Source organism: Vanellus vanellus (assembly GCF_965231255.1).
Source record: "Vanellus vanellus genome assembly, chromosome: 18".
Lineage (NCBI taxonomy): Eukaryota > Metazoa > Chordata > Aves > Charadriiformes > Charadriidae > Vanellus > Vanellus vanellus.
The window spans coordinates 2,944,598-2,968,933 of NC_138923.1; the positions used below are offsets into that span (position 1 = coordinate 2,944,598).

The 24,336-nt window shown below is 51.5% G+C and overlaps 1 protein-coding gene across 1 annotated transcript in view; it reads left to right on the top strand.

Annotated features, from left to right (window-relative positions):
• The window catches only part of CACNA1B (calcium voltage-gated channel subunit alpha1 B), a gene marked incomplete at both ends in the record, with an annotated part of 308,104 nt that overhangs the window by 270,108 nt on the left and 13,660 nt on the right, over nucleotides 1-24,336 (top strand). Inside the window, 5 exons of the mRNA XM_082492464.1 lie at nucleotides 268-359; nucleotides 2,299-2,449; nucleotides 5,742-5,869; nucleotides 10,622-10,718; nucleotides 23,107-23,215. Of these exons, the coding sequence (XP_082348590.1) occupies nucleotides 268-359; nucleotides 2,299-2,449; nucleotides 5,742-5,869; nucleotides 10,622-10,718; nucleotides 23,107-23,215 (577 nt within the window). The remainder of the gene's footprint in view (nucleotides 1-267; nucleotides 360-2,298; nucleotides 2,450-5,741; nucleotides 5,870-10,621; nucleotides 10,719-23,106; nucleotides 23,216-24,336) is intronic.

Genomic DNA, 24,336 nt, shown 5'->3' on the forward strand with positions numbered 1-24,336 from the left:
GGCCCGGGATGGAGCTGAGCTGTGGCGTTGGGAAGGATCCGTGTGAAGACGAAGCGCGTTAAACTGATTTTTTTTTTTCCCCATTTGATCTCCACGGCACGTTTTTATCTCCCTCTTTAGCACAGAAATTATTCGAGCTTTTGAGATCCCCTGAACCAGGACAAATCCTTTTCCCGCCTTTTCTCCCAACTCCACTTGATCTACCTTTACTGGCAACGTCCACGCGAGGATGCGTTTGGCCTGAATCGCTTCTGTTTTCCCTGGCAGGTATTTGGAAACATCGCGCTAGATGATGAAACCTCCATTAATCGGCACAATAACTTCCGTACCTTCCTCCAAGCCCTGATGCTTCTCTTCAGGTGAGCAGAGTATAAAATATACCATAAGACTTGAACGCGAACAATAAGTAAATCCTTGTTTTCCCCTGTGCCAGCCTTAGGCAGCCTCCCAGGGAGATATTTGGGGCGAAGCATCCGTTCCTGCTGCCTCCTCCGCGGCGAGAAGGGTTGGCCTGGCACAGCTCCGAATGTGACAGATCCCACTCAACACACAAAGTGACACCCACCGCTGTCACACCCCACGTCAGCTCAGGCAGAAGCTTAATATAAGACAGACTCCCCCCCCGGTTTAACTGATCCATGTGGTTCCTGTCACGAAGCTTACTGGTTTTATACGTTGGGGTTTTTTTATTTGAAAAAGTGAGAATTCCTTTAAATGGTCATTTTTGCACTACCAACATGTTAACACTTCATACGTCAGTGTCACCTCTGCTTCAGAGTGAGAGTGTTTCCATCTGGGTTCACTGCCTGCAAATGAAGCATTTTCAAATGCAAAAAAAATAAAAAAAAAAAAAAACCACCCCCCACCCCCCAAAAAAAAATCAATGAAATGACAGATTTTCATTTTCAGACCCAGCAAAAAATGCAGTGCCGGCCCCCGCTCCAAATCGGGGTGGCTTTGGGGACGATGTGGCTCCTCCGGCTGTGCGGCGCGCGGTGCGGAGGCGCAGCCGTTAATGACTGTTAATGACCGCTGTGGCCCCGGGAGCGCCGGTCAGCCGCCCCCGCGCTTGGGGCCGCCCATTATGCGGCGCTTGTAACTGGATATCTTGCCGGGGATTCGGTTTCGCATAGTTTCCGTGAAACCAGACGGATATGAAATTAGCCCTCCCTAGCTCAGAATAATCCCTCGACTCAAACCTCTGAATTTTAATAAAACAGGATAATTATTCGGTCTGGTGCCCACAGCTCTTGGGGACAGAGCGGGCAGAGGCAGCAGGACGGCGATGGGGGAGTGGGGGTCTGCTCAAGGGAACGGGGCTTCAGGGCTCGATGCGGCCGGGGAGGAGCTGCTGGATAATTCGGAGCAGCCCGGAGTTTACGTGGAGTCCCAAGTTTTCTCGAAGACCCAGAGGAAGGCTCGTGATGCTCCGGGTACAAACCGCAGGGCTGGGACCAGTCCCGCAGCGGGATGGGCTGGTCGTGGCGCTGGCGGGACGGCCCTAAAAGCACCTCTGAGTGTGGCGCAGAAATTACGGGGGGAAAACCTGAGGTGTCACGTAGGAAGTCAATGAAAGCAAACGCGGGGATCCCCCGGCTCCCCATCCATGCGTGCGCATTGCAGGTGGTGGTCTGTTTCGAGGATGGACCCTCTGGAAACGCAAAGTTTTGCCTTTTGGTTCTTTTTCTCCTTATAATAGCGGGGGAAGTTAGGGTTTGTTTGGAGTACACCTTCCTGCTACTCCAGTTCTCACACCCGAAATGAGCGGGGGGAAGGAAATGCTGAAGAAGGAAACTGTCGTGACAACCAGACCCAAGCCACTATGACCAACCAGACCGAGCTGGTCTTCCTACACCCACCTGACAGGGAAAACGAGAGATTGGGGTGGAGGAGCCTGGCTTTGTCCCCCGTCAGCTCGGTTGGCCTTGCAGCCAGCGCTGGGACAGAAAGGAAACGATCCAAACTCCGTTTCCGTACATTTGCGCTTGAGGCGTTCAAAGCAATCTGGTTTTATTCTCCGCAAAACCAAAGCAGCAGCTTGGCCCCCCCTCCCCGCGCCCGCTTGCTTTCTCTCACCCCCTGCCATCGAGGGAGATGTTCTTTCTCCTTTCTTTTTCACATCAGCAGTTCAGATTCCCAATATAAATACAGCCTCTCCACCTGGACGCAACCTTCAACCTGCGTTGAATTTAGTTAATTGGGCGCAGTAATGCCGCGAGGGAGGAGGGGGGGGGGTCCCCGCGGGTCCGTAGCGGGGAGGGGTTGGACAAGGTCACCCTCTGCCCTCCCCGTCCGCAGGAGCGCCACGGGGGAAGCCTGGCACGAGATCATGCTGTCCTGCCTCAGCAACAGAGCCTGCGACCCGCTCTCCGGCCTCACCAAAAACGAATGCGGCAGCGATTTTGCCTATTTCTACTTCGTGTCGTTCATCTTCCTCTGCTCCTTCCTGGTAAGTCAGTCCTGACCTCTCCCAAAGTGGAGGTGCCGGTGTGGTTCCCTCCTTCCACCCCTTTGCTTCCTCCTTCTCCTTAATTATGATTTATACAACATTACAAGACAGCTTCACTAAAACCCATTTATCGTCCTGGTGATAAAATCCCCTTAATCCCCAAAGAGATGATTTAGTCATTAGTTTAAAAGCAAGGGGGTTATCTTTCTTCTCACAGGGGGGTCTCATATTTGGAATTAAGCGTTAATCTGTTTTGTCTTGATTTGTAACACGGTCCTTTGAAGGAGGGGAGCGGGGAGGGCAGGGTGAGAATGGCCAAGAGAACATTGGTTGGGAAGTGCTGGCAGCTGGGAGCATCGCACTTATTTGATGCTTTGTCTTTTGGTTTGTTTGTCAAATAAGCGCAATGATGGGTTTTCTTCCGCAGCGGTGCTGGGAAAGCTTTAGACGTGGAAGTACAAAGAACCGTTGTACTTGATCCGCGCCCGTGGCCGGCGTACGGGGCCGGCTCTGAGCGTTAATAGGTGGCGGTGCCTTTCTGATGGCTCGCTTGCATGAAAAGCGCTCTGCTCTCAGGGCTCGGTTCGCTTTCCTGCACCACTGGGACAGAGGAATGGAAAACCAGGGACAGGGACCCAATTAAACTTGAAGCAGGAAGAGATGAAAGTCACGGCTCTGAATCGGACCAAAAAGCAATGCGTCAAGCCTGCGTTCGTTTCCGTGGGTTTGCTTTAAAATATAGGATTAGATGCTTTGTGCAGCTAATGCCTGCTATCATCAGAAACCTGTGACTGGGAAAAAGAGGTACAGGTGGCAGTTTGATGCTGGGTATAGATCGACCAACTTCAGTGGCCCCTACTGCAATCCTTTGTCCGACCGCTGTTGCCCCTTTGACATCCCCTGTTTTATTTCTTCTGCATATATTAAAAAACGCAGAGCCCTGAAAGCTTGTACAAAGTTAACGCTCCATTTACCGATTCCTTCGGCACTCTGTATTTTAAAGCCAAGTTTATTGCCTTGTACAAATCCCTAACCCAGCATCAGCCGTTCTCGCTGCTACGGGCCAGGGCTGGAACTCATTTCTTAAAATGCGTTCAGCACTTCATTGCGGTGAAGCGTGTGGTTCCCCGCAAGCGATTAAAGCATTACAGGGCCACAGCCTTGCCGGGAGGGCACGTTTCTATGGTTTGTTCGATGTTGTTATACCATAGATTGGGAGGGGAATTGGATAACGTATTAGTTTTTAAATGTTGTTTCTGGCTCTTTGTGGATGTCCAGCCTGACGTCGTTTTCCTTCTATAATTTACACTGGTGAAAAATATAGATTGAAATGTAAAACCCCAGGAACTTTAGAAACAGCTGTACGCAAGGAAGGGGAAACTGTACCGAGCCATGGCTGGAGCCGGGAGCAATGGAAAGGGACTCGGGATCAAGGGGCAACCTCGCAAAAGCTTTGCTGTCTCTTGATGCTCTGTGTTAGGTGTGGGGCACCTGCAGCGCGGGAGCGAGCCCTGCCGAGGCGGTTATAGGGCGTCCAGCCTTTGAGCAGCTTTGGGTCGGAGGGCCCTGTCCAGTACCACATGATGCACCGCCACAAGATCCTGGGGCTCGTCTCGGCTGGGTTACGCGGAGACCTTGAGAGCGTCGGGGAACCAGGGTGCCATGAAGCACTGGCTGGGTTCCCCAAAGCCAGCAGAGCCGTTTGGTGTAGCTGCATTCCAGCTGAGGAGCCCTAACTCTCAGCCGCAGGGGGGAATTCACACGCGGCGCTGCAGAGGCAGAAGCCTTGTGGGCAGCTGAGGCACTGGTGTGTGCTCTACAGCCTGGCCTGAAGACCACCCTTGGGTGGTGTAAGACACCCCGGTGCCCCAACGTAGGACACTGATATGTTGGGGGCTGGGTTCTGCGCCCCACTTGCTGTTGGGGTGGGTTCTACAAAGTAAGTGGGCTGGGAAGTCCCTGATTAGCCTTGGGTGGTGATATGGTGCTTCGTTATGGACTGTGCTTGTCTGTACTGGTGGATCGTGGGCCCCAGCAAGAGCCAAGACGCCCCTCCTCCCTCCAGATCGCACAGGAACGTGAATTCTTTAAAACTGCACAACCCCCAAACTCCGCTGCCTGATTTTCTTTTAACGACCGGTCGGCGCCATCCGTATTGGGTTGAATTCTGCTCATCCCCACGCGAGAGCCCGCGGGCTGCTCGGCCGCCGTCCCCCTTGCTCGGCGTGGTGCGGAGGAGCGGCGCTCGCGGCCGCGGCTCAGTCCCCAGCAAAAGACACAACGAAGGCAGAAAGGGGCCTTGTGCCGGTCAGGTCTTTACCCGGCACGGGAGCATCCCTTCCCGCCTGCCCTCCCGCTCTGCCACTCTGCTGGCGCAGCTTGATCTTTTCCCATCGAAATCCTCATCACTTTTCTGTTGGCTTTAATAAGAGGAGAATTTATATGCCAGAAGCGTTTGCTGGGCCCCGTGTTAGCGGCCATTAGGGACAGGAGCCTTTTGTGTGTCCTGCCCCTCGTCTTTCTGGGGCTCTTTGAAGGTTTGAATTGTTACGAGTCTAAAATAGGACATTCAGGCTGAAGAATGGGTTTTCTTCTAGCTGGTCTTGTCTTGACGTGCCTGGATATGAAAGCGCTGGAAGAGTTCACGTCACCCGGCTGGTGAAGCAGCCGCCGCAGCCCGTGCGCTGGTCTGTGCTGGCACCGGGCGAAGGAGGGGCAGGGGAGAGGTGCTGAGCCCCCCGGGCTCTGCGATGGGTCATGCTGGAGGGCATCGCCAGGGATGGGGACGTGGCCAAAATGTCTGTGGCCAAAAGCCGTGGCAAAACTGCTGTGAACTGCAGAGCTGGCGATGGCTTGCAGTGTGCCGGGGAGGGAGGAGGTGGCAGCAGCGTCCCCAGGGACCCGGGGCTAAGTTTGTCGCGTTTATTCTCCGGGGTGCAGCTGCTTCTTGCCCTGCTGAGGGAGTCATACCTCCTCTTCTCTTCTCTTCTCTTCTCTTCTCTTCTCTTCTCTTCTCTTCTCTTCTCTTCTCTTCTCTTCTCTTCTCTTCTCTTCTTCTCTTCTCTTCTCTTCTCTTCTCTTCTCTTCTCTTCTCTTCTCTTCTCTTCTCTTCTCTTCTCTTCTCTTCTCTTCTCTTCTCTTCTCTTCTCTCTCTCCCCTCTCCCCTCTCCCCTCTCCCCTCTCCCCTCTCCCCTCTCCCCTCTCCCCTCTCCCCTCTCCCCTCTCCCCTCCCCTCCCTTCTTTCCCTCTCCTCTCCTTTTCCTCTGACTGCGTTATTGTTTCCTCTCTGCAGATGTTAAACCTGTTTGTGGCTGTGATTATGGACAATTTTGAGTACCTGACAAGAGACTCCTCCATCCTTGGGCCCCATCATTTGGATGAGTTTGTTCGTGTCTGGGCTGAATACGACCCAGCTGCCTGGTACGTACGCTGTTATATTTGGATGTGGAAAAAGGACATGTGATGTGTATAATACCATACCTACACACACACACAGCCTGTTTTAACGTGAGTGCAGCTCCAGAAGGAAAATGCCTCCAAAGCTCGAGGTAACATTGGCGGTAAATGCTCCGACTTCAATTCACTGTGACAAGATGAACAAACCTGATGTCATTGGAAGGGCATTTCCTCCAAACAGGCACGAGAGAGACATAAACCAATGAATCAAGACAGCAAAACGCACCCTCCTCCCCCCATTCCGCACGGCCAAAAAATTAATAGGGTAAATTCAAATGGTCTTGGCAAAATGGCCAAGTAGAAAAGCTGTTTAGCATTTCCAAAAGGAGCTTTGATTGCCTTTGGTTTCTGCATCCCAGTTTGGAGAGAAAAATACACCGAAACTTTTGCCATTGGCAGCACTTCAGGTGACTTGAGAGGCAAAGCCTCGTTATACCTCGCTGGTGCGGCGTTTCTCTCCTAGCTGGGAACCACCCTAATGGTTTCATAAAACCTGTGCGGAGACCTGAGGCCACAAAAAAAAATAAAAAATCAAGTTTTCAAGGTGCCGTCTCTCCCTTAAAAGGAGGTGCTGTACCCCACCGCTTTGCATCGGAGCGCTCCAGGCTCAGACTTCAACGTTGGCGTTCACCTCTCTGTGAGGCAGTTGGGGGTGACACGATGGTTCACAGCACGAGGGTGCTGTGCTGAAAACATCATGCTTTAAACAAACATTTCTCATCAAACCCAACGGTTTTGGTCTTGGAAGCCGCCTTCTGATGACATCAGGTTGTAGAAGGGCATTTTGTTCTTCTAAATAATATTTCAGCTTTTGGACTCGTGGGTGAAACGTCGGGCGTGAGAAATAATCAGAAGAAACTGTACTAAGCCTGACGTCGGAAGGGTTGCGGTTCTCAGTGAGCCTCTGATAAAATGTTCCTGAAATATGAGTGTGTTAAAGGAGGAAATGGTTTTCTCGCGGGCAGCCGGTGAGGTGTTTGGGTTTATGGTTTTCTCTCTTTGTTTCTCTCATTCAAAGACGCTCCCAGGGAAAGCCGCACACGTGGGCTTAAGCACTGCGGCCGCGGAGCTGTGGCAGCCCCAAGAGCCACGGCTGAAGCATTTTAAGGATTTTTTCTAAAAATGAGGGAACGGCTCTGACCGCTGATCGCTTCTAGAGCGACGCTGACGTTAATACGTTGCTTCTCTCCGCTGCCCGGAGAAAGCTACTGCCCCACAGCCCTGGTGACTGGGATATTTCCATTTCTAGATGCTCTGAGAGACAGTAATTTCCTTGATATTCTGCAGCTTGGGAAGTTGCTTGTTGGGAGGCTTCTTTTTTTTTTTTCTTTTTTTTTTTTTATTTAAAGCCCTACTAATTTTGTATCCGTTTTCCTCCCCACGAGTTGCTCTGCACTGAATCTCCTCCGTATCCGTAATGAAGCCGCCTCCAGTCTTTTCGCTCTGTTTTGTTTCCCTTCAGTAGAGACAGATGCAGAAAGTGTTTGTATAATCAGCAGCTCGAGCTCCCTGCTAGGATGCAATTAAACTGCTTTAAAATCTCAGTTAAATTGATTTAGGCTAACTTTAAATGTAAACCTACTCCAAAATGACTGCATTTCTCTGAACTGTGCGCGATTTTAACTAGCTCAAAGCCATCCGTGCTACGAGCCTGCATATATACTGCGCACGTACCAGCAGCTTGTAATCTCCGAGCAGGTTTTCGTTACCACGTGCTCTGTAAGACAGACAAGTCCTTTGTGGGTATTTGGCAGGCAGTAAATAGCTTTTTTTTTTTTTTTTTCCCCCCCTTTTTCAAATCCAGCCCTAGCTCTAACTGTTAGAAGATCTCAATGAGACTGAAAACTTGGGAGTGCCCGTTCTCCCCTTAAAAATTACTCTTGGCTCTGATGAGCATCCGTGGGAGGAGGAGTAACACACCTGCAAGGGAAAAAATTAGTATAGATATGTTTTTTAAATGTTTATGTGTTCAGGAACTTTCCCCCCCGTAAGAAGCACAAGCAGTGAGTTTACAGAAAGATTTGACTGGTCTGGTAACTCTGAGCGCAGAGGTTACGTTTTGTGAGTCACTCGGGGGCCAAACCTTTTCATTTCTGGAGCTGTTAATACAGAATATGTCATATTTTAAGATCCTAATCCTGTTTTTTTTTTCTAACCCGGTTCCCGTTTTGCTCTGGTGTGAAGCTGTTGATGTTGGCAGAGCGAGCGGGGGCCGGGGTGCGAGTGGAAGGACAGCCGAGGCGGGATGCTCGGGGCTCGATCCTAAAACATGCGCACGGTCTGGGTTTTCCATGTGCGAATAGTTCCACTGAAATCACTTACGTTTTCGTAAGTGGGACTAACGTTTCCGCAATTTAAAAGCAATCTGAAATCCATTCACAGTTTAGGGCCAGAACAGATCTTTTGATCGTTTGGGCTGAACCTCTGTGGGGCTCTGGAGATGGTGTTTCGCAACAGCTCTCCAGGGCCTGAGCCCAATTAACTTGTCTTTTAAATAGGGGCTCCCGGCCAGTGCACCCCGATTTGATCTGAAGACACAGGGCTTGAGAGGACCCATTTTTTATTGAGCTGTTTGTTCCACTAGCGGGTCAAACTCATCCAAAAGAAAACGTTGATCCGATTTTTGTTTTCCACGTCAGCCCACCTCCCTTTAGCATTTCAGCTCCCAGTACAGGTCACGGGTAGGGGAGTGTTAAATAACCACCATAGCACAATTTGCAAGAAAGAAGAGTTCCAGGCAGAGTTATGTTATGCTTAGATGCAGGTGAGCTGGTTCCTACTTCCACCTGTCACTAACTGATCGCCTCTCTCATGGTTTCTTCTTTAATTATCCCAAGGAGGAGGGAATTACAGTGTTTGTCCACTTTCCGTAGCTTAAGACTCTGGATGAAAGATGCTGCATGGGTAAAAAGTACAAGTGTTGTTATACTTACGCTATATAGATAATATTTTAAACACGGGCTTCACGTGTGTGTATATTTACATACCTATTTCCAATATCACTTTTGGTTTTGTTAAAAAATCCAACTTTCTGTAAACTTTTTTGGGGAAAATCATTCAAAAGGACATAAAAAAAAAAAAGCGGCGAACATGTTCTAGATGTGTGTCGCACTCAGTAGGGGTAAGTATGGGGAGACTGTTGGGTTTGGGGGTGGCAGAAGCCTCGGGCTCACAGAAAAAGAGAGAGCGAGAGAAACGGGGCGCACAGAGTGGTTTGGTCCGGGGCTGGGAGTCACTCAGGAAAGGACCGAAAACACTGAATTTAAGGATGAACTGGGAAAGAAAAGAAAATCAGATTTTTGTGCACTTTAATTTATTCAAGATATGTAAAGTGAGTGGCCTCTCTCTCTTATACTCCCTTTCCCAGTGCACACCCCTTAGAGATACTGGAAATGTTGGCCTTGCCATCCCATTGCCACCAGTTGCTCCCAAGAGCAGAGGGAGATGCTACTGGCGGCGCCTTCAGCGGTCGGGAGGAGGCAGAGGCGCTCCCAAGGGAGAGCTTTTTCTTTAGCCCTCTGAGATAAAGGGATGCTGCTGAAACGAAATAAAACTCGAATAGATTTCGACAACCTGGGAAAGAATCTCTGCTTGTTATAATTCATCAGAATTTGCTGCCGTGTCCTTCCAATGCCGCTTTCCAAGCCTTCCACGGGCTCTTGGAGAGCTCAGGGAACTGCTCATACCTCTTTTCTACACGCTGATTTTACAAAACCATTCTAAAATTTGGGTAAACTTCTTGACTCAGTTAAACCAATATACTTTTTATAACTACGGTTAGGCCTGCAGCCAAGACTTACGCAGTTCCATTTGATCTGTTGCTAAATTAATAGTTTTGAGTTGATTGTGAAGGTTTTGAATAGACCTTAGTTTTTCACGTCCAAAAAAGCAGTAATATTGAAGGAGATATTCCAAAATATTCCAGCCTTCTTTATATAACGTACCAAAATAAACACAGCGAAGCCAAATCATCTCATTTTTCTTAAGAGGTCATTTTGAAGTTCAGTACAGCTCCTTTGGTATATGATTTGGGTACTTACAAAAGATTAAGGAATCTAATCCCGTTGTTAAATTAGCTGAAAATATCATTGGGAGTTAATGAGACTGACCATAAAGCTACCTCGAGGCGTCTGATTTCACCTGCTGGTAACGAAGGCTGGATTTTCCCAGTGCCCATGGCCAAGACGCTCCGGAGATGGCAGTTTCTGGACTTCCAGCAAATTGCTTATTGCCCGTGAAGCAGAGTACGGCCCTGCTGGGGTTATGTAGGTGGTAACGGTGGAAGGTAAAGGTTCCCAAGCTCTTTTGAACCGGCTAATTTGAATCCCAGCATTAATCCACTAACTAGGCTATTTGTGCGCTGCAGGCTCCGGTTTTGTCGGGCTGCCGCAAGCACCCGGGCGGTGGGTTGGGGCCGTCTGCGGGCAGACGCTCGGGCACAGGGAAGCGAAATATTAGTGATAAAGGTAACCAAATGCAGCAACTGAAGGTTTCACAGAAGAAAACCCGAGGATATGGCTTTTGTTAAGCAGCTGGAAGTTCTCTCTCTCTCTCTCTCGGTCTGTGTTTAACGTGCCTCCTTCCCCGCAACCCAGTTGCTGTCAGACTAACTTTGCTTTGCAGCACGTTTTGCCCTTCCACGTTCTCCTGTTTGCCTGGGGAAAAACTGATTCCTCTCAGTTTTTGCTGTCGTAACATCTGATGTTTTCTTTCCAGTTGCCGGATTCATTATAAGGATATGTACAATTTGTTACGTGTAATTGCTCCACCCCTGGGCTTAGGAAAGAAGTGCCCTCGTAGGGTGGCATACAAGGTTTGGAACTTCGGAGACTCCCTCCAGCATTTTCCCTTCTGGTTTTGTTTCTTTTTACCCCTTCCTGAAGTGCAAATGCGAACGGTACAGAAAAGAAACCGTAACGTAACTAACCCCTTGCCTGAAAAAAGGAATGATTGACTGACTGCCTCCTTTTTTCCTGGACGCATCTCTTCCCCGTCTCCTCCCACACCCCAGCTGGCTGGAGACAGGCAGCTTTATGAGACAGTGAACCCCCCAGCTTCCATCCTGCCGGGTCTAGGTGGGATGTGTTGGGGAAAAGCAGCACAGCATCCGAGCTCTTTCTCTCTATATATATGTGCATCGGAGGGAAATGTCATCCCAAGATTTCTAGGGCATAGTGAGTCCGTTTTGTTTGGGCTTCATAGCGTTGTCACTCCAGTTGAACGACCAGCGTTTGAACCCTTCCCTTCCTTGAGCTGGAAAGACGTTTGATCTGGGCACCGGTTAACTGGGCAGCAGAGTGGGATGGGGAAGAGAGGAAGGGATGAGCTTTTTCCAGTGCAACAGCCAGAGATTGCCTTGGCAGCAAAGTTACATCTCTGAGATCGTAAGCTATGATGGACATCCAGTGACACCTCCTGCCTCATGGCACAGGAAAAGCCTGGTGTGCTTGGGAGTGGAGGTGGGGAATTAAGGTCCGATCTTAGAATCATAGAACGGTTGAGGTTGGAAGGGACCTTGAAGATCATCCAGTGCCACCCCCCTGCCCTGGGCAGGGCCACCTCCCCCCAGCCCAGGTTGCTCCCAGCCCCGTCCAACCCAGCCTTGAACACCTCCAGGGATGGGGCAGCCACAGCTTCTCGGGGCACCCTGCGCCAGGGGCTCACCGCCCGCACAGTCAAGAATTTCTTCTTAATATCTTCCCTCTTCCAGTTTGAAGCCATTCCCCCTCGTCCTGTCACTCCATGCCCTTGGAAAAGGTCCCTCCCCAGCTCTCCTGGAGCCCCTTTAGGCACTGGAAGGGGCTCTAAGGTCTCTCCAGAGCCTTCTCTTCTCCAGACTGAACCCCCCCAACTCTCCCAGCCTGTCCTCCCAGCAGAGGGGCTCCAGCCCTCCCAGCATCTCCGGGGCCTCCTCTGGCCCCGCTCCAACAAGTCCATGTCTTTTCTCCTTCTTGCCAAGAAGACAGCACAGGATGACACTGGACTTCAGTGGGCTCCCAGGTACAGGCAAGGATTTTTTTGCAGTCAGTGCGGGGAGAGCAGAAGTTGAAGGAGAGAGAAGTGGAAGCAGCCAGTATGGAGCTTGCTTTTCTCTTGCACTCCAGCCCAGGTGTTTTCCACACCTGATGGAGGACCAAGAGTTAACAGGCATTGCAGAGAGGTGTGAGACCCTGTCCCTCCAAGCCGGGGGTGGCCATTGGCTGTGATTACAATTAGTGTCTCTCAGCAGCCTTTAAATTAGCTCCGGGCTATAAAACCTGGGTGGTATTTTAACAGCCTTAGTTACCAAGGACAGGAATAGATGGTTTTGGCTTGGTAAGTTCTCTCTTCCGCCCCCTCCTGCAGCGATGCTCTACATAGGAGTTGAGAGCTGTGTCAGGGCTGGAGCGCGGCCGAGAAAGGGGTTTCATGTGGGTGCTTAGGTCTTGGTTTCCCTCCCAGTATAGCGGAGATGATAATACTGTCCTGCTTTTCCAGGGGTTAAACATTAATTAATAGCACGCTGCAATATCCTTAGGTCTCCTCAGGTGACAGGCAGTGCAGGTTTGCACAATATAATAAGCCGGCAGCTCGCTGGGAAAACAAAAATGAGATTGTCGTAGTCATGGTCCCGGTTTCAGTAGTCAGAAAAAGGCGAAGGAGGAGAATTCTGTGCTGTTTCTGCATCCTTTGCTTTTCAGGGCAGGATTTTATTTACCACCGACCTGCGCTGAAAGTGGCTGCCATCAGTAATGGGCTGGGCTAGGCGCCTTCTCCCGAATCTCGGCGATTCCCAGTTCCCTCTAACAGGCGGGACAGCCGGCTGTCCTCGGTGGTAGAGACAACCACTTGACGTTGCCTTGAGAAAAGAGGGGCCCCGTCAAATTTAAGGGAGAAAGAGGTCCCCTTTCCACCACCTTCCCGCAGACGGAGTGCTGGGCTCTGGTTGCGCCAAACCTGAATCCAGGCTGGAGGAGGAATCCAGAACGGCTGAGGTTCTGCAGAGCTGCCCCCCTTGGCTTGGAGTCAGAGCAGTCCCCGATCTGTCCCCCCCAAGCAAACACACCAGGACTGGCTTTTTGCTTCTCTCGTAGCCCCCAGGCCAACCTGAAAACCAAACTCTTTGTTCCCTGAAGGACGGCTGAATATTTTCTCCAAGCCCCGTCTCTCCCTGTCCCATAACTCTGCCTACCAGCGCTCCCTGGCATGGTCAATACAGCCCCTTGTCCGACGGGTCTGGGGGGGTGGGAGGGGGCAGCATCCCTCCGCCCCCGCCAAGAGCCGGCCAAACCCGCGCCCTCCCCTCTCCCTCTCCACCCCGAGCGGAGACATCAACCATTCCCCGCGGGGACCCGCGCGCTCTGGCCGCGGGCCGTCCCTGCAGCGCGGAGGAGATGTTGGCCGTTGAAACGCAGCAACGGAAGCGGAGAAACCTTTCGATTTACCCACCTCTTTACTTTGGTTTTGTTTTCCTGAGAAATCTGATTAACCGGATCTCTGTTTTCTTGTCTGCTTTCCCTTCTCTCCCCTCCTTTTCATTTGCTCCATTGTGTTGCCTTCCCCCCCCCCCTCCACCCATCCCCTTCCTCCTTTCCCCCCCCATCTCCACCCGGTCTGGTTTGATTTCTGTGTCCTCTTTGCTTTTGCCTCCCTCCCTTTGACTCCAAGCGGGCGCATCAGTTACACAGACATGTATGAGATGCTGAGACACATGTCCCCACCTCTAGGCCTTGGAAAGAAATGTCCTGCTCGCGTTGCCTATAAGGTAGACCAACCCCCCCCTAGAAACTCCTGCCAAACCACCAGCTTTTTTATTTTTTTTTTTTTTTTTTTTTTTTTTTTGTGCCGTGGCTGAAGCGGGTGCCGCTTTTCTGTGACATTAGTGTTGTTCTCCTGGACTTTTCTGGTGCTTTCTCTGCTTTCCAAGCAGACTGGATTTTGGATCTTCTGCTTTTTTTTTTTTTTTTTTACTTTTTTGTAATTTTTTTTTTTTTTTGGTCTTTGAAACTATGGCACATCAGTTTGTCTTTCCAACTGTGTCTCCGCACTCTCTCTCTCTCAGTGTTTCTCTCTCTCTCCTCTCTCATTCTGCTTCCATCTAGGCTAATTTGGGGAGGGAGGGTGCAAATGAGCAAATTACCCCACCAATATGATCCCCATTTATCTTCTTAGAGCTCTTTGACTATCCATCCTCACTAGCCCTTCAGTAGTATGCTGGTTTTTCCCCTTCTTAATTAGATTGGAGTAATTAGAGTAGGCAGTGCTGTAGGAGTGAGCAAGCTATTAAACAGAGGCGGCACCAGAAGGGCTCCTTAAATACCCTCCTGAAAGAAATTATTTTAACAGAAAACATTTAAGACAGTAAGATAAAGAAATCACTCCCAACTTATCGTTTTATTCTGAAAAAACTTTTAAATTGAACCACGAGAAAAGCATTCTACCCGAACCACGGCTAGCTGCTGCCTTGCCGGCGCTGCCTGGGGGAACGCAGCGGGACTCGGATAGACGGAGAGTTGAAAGCGTGAAGGAGACTCCGACTCCTCCGGGGAACAGCTCGCACGGCACCTGGGAATTTGCGTTTTTGAACCTCACGGTTTTGGAGGGAGAGGTTTGGCATAAGCATTTAGCGCTGGTGTAATTCAGCGTCCATCAAACTCAACAGGTTGGGGTGGGTTTTTTTTTTTGCCGTTGACCTCATTTCAGCCACCCCCAAGCCCGATTCCCGCACCCCGCCACGCTCGGTGCAGCGGATCTGGATCACAACATCCCCTCCCATAGCGCTCGTTTTTTGGTTGTTTTTGTTTTTTTTTTTTCCCTGGGGCCGTATCAAAGCGAGATTTTGCCAAGAGGCTCAAGCTAAACCCAAACCTGCCTTTTCCCAGGGCGCTTAGCAGCAAGAAGCAGCTCAGATGCGACTTCCTATGAGATCCTTCCTGGGCATGTTAGGATTTAAAATAAAAAGAAAATTAAACATAACTTTAAATCTAGTTAGTTAGATGGGGGGGGGCGTGTTTGTTTTTCTTGTTTTTTATATTCCTTTGGATTTGTTCCTGGCCACTTTGGTAGCTGCTCTAAAAGAGCATCTCTATCACGAGCAATTCATACCCACCGCAGCATAATTATGCATCAGAAACCCGGCTGTGTCCCAGTGCCAGCTCCCAGGTCTCGGCTGGATGGGGTAGATGAGTAGATGTCTATGGAGGAAGGAGTTATACACAGAACTCCAATGCTTTTAAAGTGATCAATGTCTCCTTTTAGCACCTGTGAGTTTGCATTGATCCCAAGTCCTGCTGAAAGCCCGGCGGTAGGTGTTCACAGCTGGGCAACCTCATCTGCTCCGGGGTCACGCACGTGTGCTAGAAGCATAGAGCCCCCCCTTCCCCCCCTCCCCGATCTTGTACAGATAAAAAAAAGGAAGAAAATAAAAGGGGATAAAACCACCATCTGTTAAAATAGGCATTTTAAACGAGCCTTTTGGGTGGTTTTCATAGTGTGGCATCTCTCTGTGGTGGTGCTCAACTGTCGGGGCAGACTTTGTCCGGGCAGAGGCACTGCAGATGTGCCTTCCCTACGCTGCCTTTTCCCTGCGAGTTAGCTGGTAGCTAGTTTAATTTGTCTTTACAGAACAAGTCCACAGAACTTAGGTGCGTATGAATGGTTTCTTTTTAAAATACAGACTCCTGATTTTTTTTAAAGTTGTCTTTAACTTTTACCCATCTAAGAAACCTCTAAAGGGCGTCTGTGTATCACTGAACCATAAGTAGAGATGGCTTCAAGTCAAACAGCTCAAATCAAGTCTTGAGCATCAAATTTCTCTGAGTTTGGAGGCGATCAGATTCACTTTGCGTGTTATCAAAGGACTCCAAACTACAGAAATAAGGATTTAAGACCGGATCTGAATTTTTCCCATGGTGTAAGACTGCACCTTGGGCCGACCCCCACTCCCCGCTATGGCTGCTGATAAAACTAAGCCTTCACGGGGAGGCAGCACCACTTTTCGCTCCCTCCCTCCTCCCCTTCTACGTGCAGCGTTAGGAACGACGCGTCCACGGAGACAGATTGGCGCTGAGCATCTTCCCCCAGGCGACGGCTGTGTGTGGGTACAGCATCCCCCTGCCCTACGCCTGCCGGGTGCCCCCCCCCATCTCCAGCCAGGGTCACCCTTGAGGTCCTCCCACAGTTGGTGGAAGACCTGGGGAGGCGGGTGAGCCCACCCAGGCACGCACGCCTCCGAGCGGGGCCAGCCTGCGGCGGGACAGCGAGCCCCCTGTCCCGCAGGCGTAGCGCAGGCGGTGCCGACAGCAGCCGGGGCTTTGCCTCTGCACCACTTCTGCTCTCTCCCTCTGAACCACATGATGTTTTAAAAACCCGACTCTTCTGTCCGGCAAAAGCTCTTTTGCCCCACCACCTCCACCCTTTTTCTTTCCATATCTATATTTTCCCAGTCCTCTCTGTTTGCAGTGGGTTTGTGTGTTTTCCCCTGTCTTTGTGTTACCTTCTCAGTACGTGTGCGCTGTCGTTTCGTTTGGATTTTCCCCTCTTCCGTCCTTCCTTTCCGCTGGTTGCTGGTTCCCCCTTTCTCAACCGGTCTCCCTGGTCACTGTGACCAGCCCCGGCCGTGTGGCACGCGTGGCTTGCAGCTCGGGGCATGCCCAGGGTCCTCCGGCCGCGCCGCTCGCGCTCCGGGAGAGCTCTATCCCACACTGGGGGTGGAGAGGTGGGGAAAGGCAGAAGCAAATTAATTTAAAAAACTCTTCTACCCGGTCGGATGAAAAGAGGGAAGAAAACCACTTTGGCTTCTCTCAGGTGTCTTGAGATTCGGTCGCCAGTCCGCTTTCAGTTGAGGATGGTGGGTTTTCGCTCTGTCCACAGTCCGTATTGAGGTTTTGAGGCCTCTTAGATAGAATCAGCTTGTTTATAGCGAAGGGGGCCGGGGTTTTGTATGTGATTCGGGAGCAGCAATAAGGGCAGAGCGGCAGCCAGAGGAGTTGGTCCATCCTTTGCACCACAGCTCTTTGTGTGTGTCTTTAGAGAAAAGGGGAGAAGGAAATGCCCATGGGGCGGCTCAATCTCTCTTCGGCTCTACGATGCCATCAAGGTGTCTTGCAGCTGGAGGAGGGTTTATCTGACAGCCTGGGGGTGTGATTCCCAGGAGCGGTGTGACACTAGGAGAGGCGATAACCCATGCCTTTCCCCACTGCTCTTCAGAGTCATCTTTTCACCTCCCTCTCTGGGGCCAGGAGAAGACAGCAGGCACGTCTCCACCTCTGCCCAGGTTTAGCTCCAGGTGAAGCCCCGCACCAGGTCTGCGGGGCGATGCTGGCAGCCGGAGGAGGCTCTTGACTTTGCTTTGTGGTTCTGTCGGTGCTGGCAAGCACGGCTTTGCACACCCGATTCAAGGGATTAGAAGGGCTCTGGTCCTCCTGACGTGGCCAGGGCTGCTGGATAGGTGATGGGGGTTGACCTGGGAGCTGAGCCGACTCCTCAGCTGCGCTGGGGCTGAGCCTCACCTTGCCCATCACTGCCACGTGGATTTTAAAATCTGGATTAGGTCCCTGAGGGCTAAAGGAGGGCTGGAGCGGTCCGCTTGCCGGCTGCCCAACCTCCTCTGCGCAGAGCTGGCATCACACAGTGCTTTTGCTGGACAAGGAGCGGGGTTGCCCCTAAGAAGGTACGATGCCCACTCCCCGTAGCGGGTCTGGTTGTGTGCCAGGGACAGAGCCCACCTTTCGGGACACGGACCTCGCTCCTCTGCTGGCCGTGGGAAGGAGGAAGGCCACGGTCATCTTCTCTGAAGTCAAGAGAAGAGTTAAATGGGAGTAGAATAATTACAACTAGGTCGGGGTGAATTATTCATAGCAAAATAATTTATTCACCAAACTCAGCCTTGTTTCCCACAAGCAGAGCTCCACTGTTCCCAATTTATTCACGTTTGGGGATTGTTCCCAGAGCAGTTTGTGCCCCAGAGGCTGCTCGGGAGCTGCTGGTGGGGTGCTCTTAATAATTCAAATCCGTCGGGGTGCCGGCTAGCTGGCCTGGCACAGCGTGCTCCGCCTCCTGCCAACGTTTGGACAAATGTGCCGGGGAATAAGATTTACGGCGCGGATATTTCTGTTCAGTGTTTTCCCTTTCTGGGCCAGGCCGGGAGGCAGCAGCAGACCTCGGGGCTTTTGGCACCAGGATGCGTTTTGCCCCTTTTCTCTAACGCGTTCCCTGCCCGTTCGGACATTGTCCGAGCAGTTTCCAAGCGGAAGATCTGCAGAAACCAAATGCTGAAAAGGCGCAAATTCCGCCAACTCTGCTTGACGCAAAGGTTTGGGTTCTCCTTAGCGATGTCTTGGCTTATTTGCAATTAAATCACCAGTAGAAGCTGAGGGGTGTCTGCACCCCTCCTGACCCCACCAGTAAGCGGAGCACAAAGCATTGCCTCCCTAACCCCGCCTGGAAGCACTTACCACCTCGTTATCTGCACCCGAGTTAATTAGGAGGCTCCAGAGACCATATTGCAGCTCCTGCCTCTGGGGCCTTTGCCTGCAGAAACATTAACGAGCTCTCCTCGCCCTCGCCGGCTCCGCAGGGGGACGCCTCCGAAACCGCCTAATTAAAATCAAGGGCTGAGGAGGGTTCCCCAAGCGCGGCTGGGAAACAGGAGCGGGGACTCCATCTGCTGCCGGCCGCGCTCCCTGGGATGCTTTTGGAGGAAATTGGAAGCGAAGGGAGGAAGAGGAGCAGCCCCGGGAGCAGGGAAGCCCTTTCCTGCCAGGTCTGGGCAGCTGGAAGGGATTTTTAGCTTTTTTTTCTTTTTTTTTTTTTTCTTTTTTCCCCCCATTGCTCCCCACTTATTAATTCACCTGAACACCCCTCGTTTGGGGCTGGCACCCCAAATGCCGCAAGTTTTGTACCAGTGCGGGGGAGCGGCAGGTCCCCTGCCATCGGCATCAGCAGGCTCCTGTGTTTTCCTTCTGGGGACTAGAAAGAAGGAACATGATCCAAAAGAGATTTGTCTTTTAATGCCATTTTTGCATCGTATTCCAAAGTATGAGGAACTGGTAAGATGTGGCCTTGAAGTGCAGCTGCAGCCAGAAGAAACAGCAAAAAAGAGGGGAGATGTTTATTTGTCTTTAAACTGTGTACAGGATAAACAACTGGTTCAGTTTGTTTGGTTTTTTTAAAAAAAAAAAACAACATGTTGTTGCCCATGTTGGTATGAAAAACATGGAGCTTTTTCTCTTCTGTCCTGGTGAGGGATGACAATCAAAAGTTCTTGATTAATTTTTTCAAAGAGCAATTTTGCGGCAATCAAAATATTTGAGAAATTCTACCAATTTCAATTGAATTCCAGTTCCTTTTAAACGGGCCCTATAGAAAGGTAAATGAATTAAAACATAAGTAAAATTAGAAAGTAGCTTTGAAAGGCTTGAAATTTCTCGCTCCCCACACGTTGGAAGGAAATATTTTTACGTTAAGGCTGTTTTATAATACAGGGAGGGGGGGAAATGAAGATTTCTGTTTGTTAGCAGTTCCGGCGGCGTTCCTGGCGCTGGGAAAAGGCAGCAGGCGATGTGCGGGGAAGGTTCAGGTGCCGAGTGTCTCCCCCGGGGCGGTGGTGCCAATACCTGGCTGCCTCCTCGGCCGCTCCGGGTGTCCGCAGCGGCGCGGGGACACGGTGTGAGCATCTCTCACCCTCCTGCCTGCTCCCTTGCCTCCCCCCCAGGGTGTGGTGGCAAAAGCTATTTGGAATCAAAGGTGAATCAATTCCTTTTTCCCAACTCCTTCGCCTTCAGCAGGAACTCTCGCAGAAACGTGGTGTATCCACTTAAGCAATATCTTTTCTCAAGTCAGGGGCTTCCAAGAAAGCGTTTTTCACTGATGTCGGGAGGGATCTAGGGTGGCTTGTAGCTGAGACCTGTTGGACGTAGCTGTGGCAGGTTATAAGGCACTTGTGTCCTTTTTTATGGCTATTTTTGGCTAAGAAATGGGCAGCTGCTCTACCCCAGGAGGTGCAACTTGCAGCCCACCTTGCAGTGCAAGTGCTCCTCAACTGGCTGCCAGCAGCCGGCCCCGGGGACGGATGGGGAGATGCATCCCTAGACAGGGAGACCTAAAGGTGTCTGGGTTGACCTGTTTCACCAGTTTGCGTATTGGGATGGAAAAAACGCGGTAGACCGGGCAGCGCTGAGGGTAGCGTGGGGAGGAGGGGAAGGGACGTGGTCTGGGGAGAGACTCTTCCAGGTGGCCGAAGGGACGTGGTCTGGGGAGACTCTTCCAGATGACCGCTTGCAGCATTCCTACTCAGCACTGGCACCTGAGTTTTGCTCAGCCGAGCTTCCCGCAAGTGTGCGTTCCCTTGGAAAATATCCCTCTGCATCCTTTGCCCTCCGTTAAAATTACACACAGCGCTGCTGCCTATAGCTGTGACATGGCCTGGGTTCCCTTGGACAATTTGTTCTAGAAAGTCAGTTGGGGGCACCTGGGACGTCTCAGTCCCAAAATGTTGGGTTTTTTGGCGCTGGTTTTTGTGAGGATAGAGCTCTCCTGGGAGGAATCATTTCTCATCTGCTTGTTCTTCACTGCCGTGCATCTTCTTTCTCCCTCTCTCCATCCCTTAACTCCCTCTCCCACTGAACTGCGTTTCAGGGGGACTCTGTACGTGGTAACCGTGGGCTCACGTGGATCTAATAACTTTGTTGTAACTTTTTGTGTGCTGAGGGCAGAAGTCTGAATTAAAATCCTGTTTCATTGGACATGAACGAGCAGAAAAAAAAAAAAAAAAATTGTTGTGGCGTTGCCAGCATTTGATACTGTCATTGAATTATAAAGGGAGGAGAGTCTTGGCTTTGATTTCCCTATCTCTGAGGCTTGTCGGACAGGGAAGATAACCTCTGGGCATGCTTTAAGAAAGCTCTTTGAGACTACAATGGTTTGTCTCAGACTTTAGGAGACGGGGTAGGTTGTTACATGAGTCTCTTGTCCCGAAGATGTGTAATAAGACAAATAAGGAGGTCTGGGCTCCTCTGAATGTCAGCTCACTTCAGAAGCAGATATTTTGTGCTGGACCAGTGCCCTGTGCCCTCTGTCAGCACTGGCACGCATTCCCCCTCGGGGGGACACTTTCTTCTTGGCTGGCAGAGGGTACCAGGGCTGGAGTCTGTCCTGTATCGGGGCTCCAAAATGCCTAAGGCAGCTCCGTTCATACCTCTGGGAGACTGTGTTGGAGATTTCTCTAAGGAGGGGGAGCTCACCCAGTGATGGAAAGGGGCACCAAGTCTTCATTCGCCAGTCTGGGCTTGGTTTTGGGTAGCGCATAGGAGCGTAGGAGTCAGGACTCACAAGGAGCACTCTGCCTATCGCCTCGTCGGATGACTCCCGGCGGGTCCCTGCTCCCAGTTACACCACCGAAAACCTGCCCATGAGCAGCGATGCTCCTACCGCACGCCTTCCCCCCCCGGCCAGCGAGGAGGGAGGCACCCCCTCTGAAGTGAGGATTGCACTGGCAATGAAAAATATTCCCAGCCCTCGGCACTGCGCAGCATTACAGAGCGCCGAGCCAAAGTGGGCTCTGGCCCCGTCCGTGCGTGGAGCTTACTGCCTCGGTGAGCCTGCAGCCCGCTGCCGCCCGCGCTTGAATTTCTTTAGCGGCACGTCGGGCTGTTGTTGAGCGAAGAGAAGGTTTCTGTACAGCGATAGGGATCAAAATAACAGCCTAAGCAGCTTTCGGCTGGGGATGAAATTCCCTCCCCAGCAAGGGGCCCGGGCCAAGCCAAGTTTCCCAGGCTCTGCCCGGCCGGACAAACGAACGCCCCGCGGCTCCCTCGGATGTGTGCGAACCCCCCGAGAACAGCCACACGGGGGCTGGTCTGATACAGCCCAGGAAGCTTCTAAACAGGTTGTGAAAGCTGAGGAGCTGAGAAATCGTTAGGTTGCCGAAGGAGAAGTAATCCATCCTTCGAACGCGTTGCTAAGGTTATCGGCGCGGCTGGGAGCGTGCTTCTCCCCGTCTGCGCTTGCGTGCCCTGCTGCCAGCGGTGTCAGGGGAGCCACAGCTTTCCAAAGCCATCCCGGGTACTTCGTGGCTTACAACAATGAGGAATTTGCCCTGACGGAGGTGGTCTTGGCTGGTGGTGGGGAAGAAGTCGCTACCAGGTCTGAAGATCTTGGAAGATACTGATCCTGAGGGACTAGTCCACGTTCGGATGGAATAGTTTGGGGATGTTATAGCCCTGCTTGTGTTAATCCAGCCTCTTCCCCTATGGGTAAGGTCCAGATGGAGCTGTGGAGCTCTGACTGGAAGGAAAGGGAGAGACCTTCAGAGCTCCTCGGATACCCACAGGGAAAGGAGGTAAGAGACAGAACCCAAAGTGTCTCCAGTGAAAAGGATATTGCACACCTTTACCAATTAGCAGCCAGACCCAAACTGGCCCGGAGTCCTCCAGCCACGCCGCAGCGCTCGCCAGCCTTACCTTCTAGTGTGCGTCAGGCTGCGTACAAACGCACCATCACGGGGCAACTCCAGAGGCTGCAGAGCGCCCGCGCAAAGTAGTCACGTGCCTCCCGTTGTCATTGCCGCCAAAAGTGCCTTCCTCACACCCCACTCGCCGGCAAGGCCGCCTGCCCGGCTGGGGAGGTGCAGCCGCTCTAAGGATGGAGCCGCATCCTCAGGTGGCGGATGTAAATCCTCCGTCATCTTAACTTCATTTGGTGGTGCCGTGTCCTGTTTGTTGCTATTGCTCCTGTTGTGGAACCAGAATGTAGGTGAAGGTAACTGATGGAGGGAAGGATGGTGGAAGTGGCTTCATATCTTTATGTCATATATATATATATGTATATATATATGGTTTATACCTCCTGAGCGTGCTGCTTTGGCAGGGGTGACAGGTACCAGCCACATGCGTGGAAGCTTCTGGCAGTTGGAGGCTGTCAGGGACAGGGTATTGGCTCTGAAATAGGGTGAGAGCATTCAAACTGACTTTTTTGGAAGAACTCTCTCTCAAGGATGGCAGTACAAATGCTGGCAAATCAATTGTTCAACCATTAAAGCCACCGTTACGGCTCAGACCTGCTCCTGAAAAGGAGGTGGGCACCTATGTGGAGAAGATGCTCTTTAGCTCTGTGCACAAAAGGTGAATGTTTGTACTGTGGCTGTTTCTAAGGGCTGGGGAGGGGGCGGGGAGGGGGGGAGGAATGCCGACCCGTGCTCACAGCCACCGCGTTTCTCTCTCCAGCGCCTGGTGCGGATGAACATGCCGATCTCACCTGAAGATTTAACCGTCCACTTCACGTCCACGCTGATGGCCTTGATCCGCACTGCCCTAGAAATCAAACTCGCCTCAGGTGAGAGGGAGGCGTTGTGTGACAGCACTCCACCTTCTCTGGTGGCTTGGTGTCCTCCTGAAACCACTGAGATCCTGCCGCAGGTGGAAGCCCGATTTCCCTATTGTCTGCCCACCCTCTGCCAGCACCCGAGGACCAGGGAGCCTCAGGGACAGGCAACAGAGAGGGGTCCTGAGCATCGCTCCGCCTTTGGGGCAGCCGCATCCTGGCATCCCTGTTGATGAATCACAGCATCCCAGACCGGTCAGGGTCGGAAGGGCCCTCTGGAGCTCCCCCAGTGCCACCCCCCGCCAGAGCAGGGGCACCTCCAGCAGTGGCACAGGACACCTCCAGGCGGGTTTGGAATGGCTCCGGAGGGGGAGACTCCCCCCCCTCTCTGGGCAGCTGTGCCAGTGCTCTGCCGCCCGCACAGGAGAGAAGTCCCTCCTCAGGTTGAGATGGAACTTCCTGTGGTCACGTTTGTGCCCGTTCCCTCTTGTCCTGTCACTGGGCACCACTGACTGTTCCCATCCCCCCGGCACCCTCCCTTGAAGGATTGATAAGCATTGATAAGATCCCCCCTCAGTCTTCTCTTCTCCAGACTGAAAAGCCCCAACTCCCTCAGCCTTTCAAAGGCTCCATGAGACGGGGAGAGCTTTGGCCATCCCAGTTGGGAGCTCTGGGAGGAGAAGCCCTGTGCTTGTGCTCGCTGCTGTATAACAGAAACGAGAGTTTCCATACCTCTTTTCTCAACTATTCCAGCCCTTCCTGTCTGCTGGCAGCAAAGCAGTGACTCCAAGTGCCGTGAACCTCATTCCACCTTGAGATAAAATTTAATTATTTAAGTGTTTAATCAGGCATTTACTTGACTTCCCAATTAAACATTGCAATGTAATAAAATACATTGTGCTTTTCTCTGGGTCGTTACACTATTTAATCAGGCTGGCTGGGGTCAGGATCAAGGCATGACTGGCCAAAGCGCTTTTATACCTAATTTAAAAACTAATAAGAGGTAACAATGCTCTTGCGAGCAAAGGGCAGGGCAGGGTTAGGATGTTGTGCTTTTCCTAAGCAGTTTCAGACCAGCTGTTCAACCTATCTGTATTAATTACCTCCCTTATATGTTGCTTAAACTTTGTCCT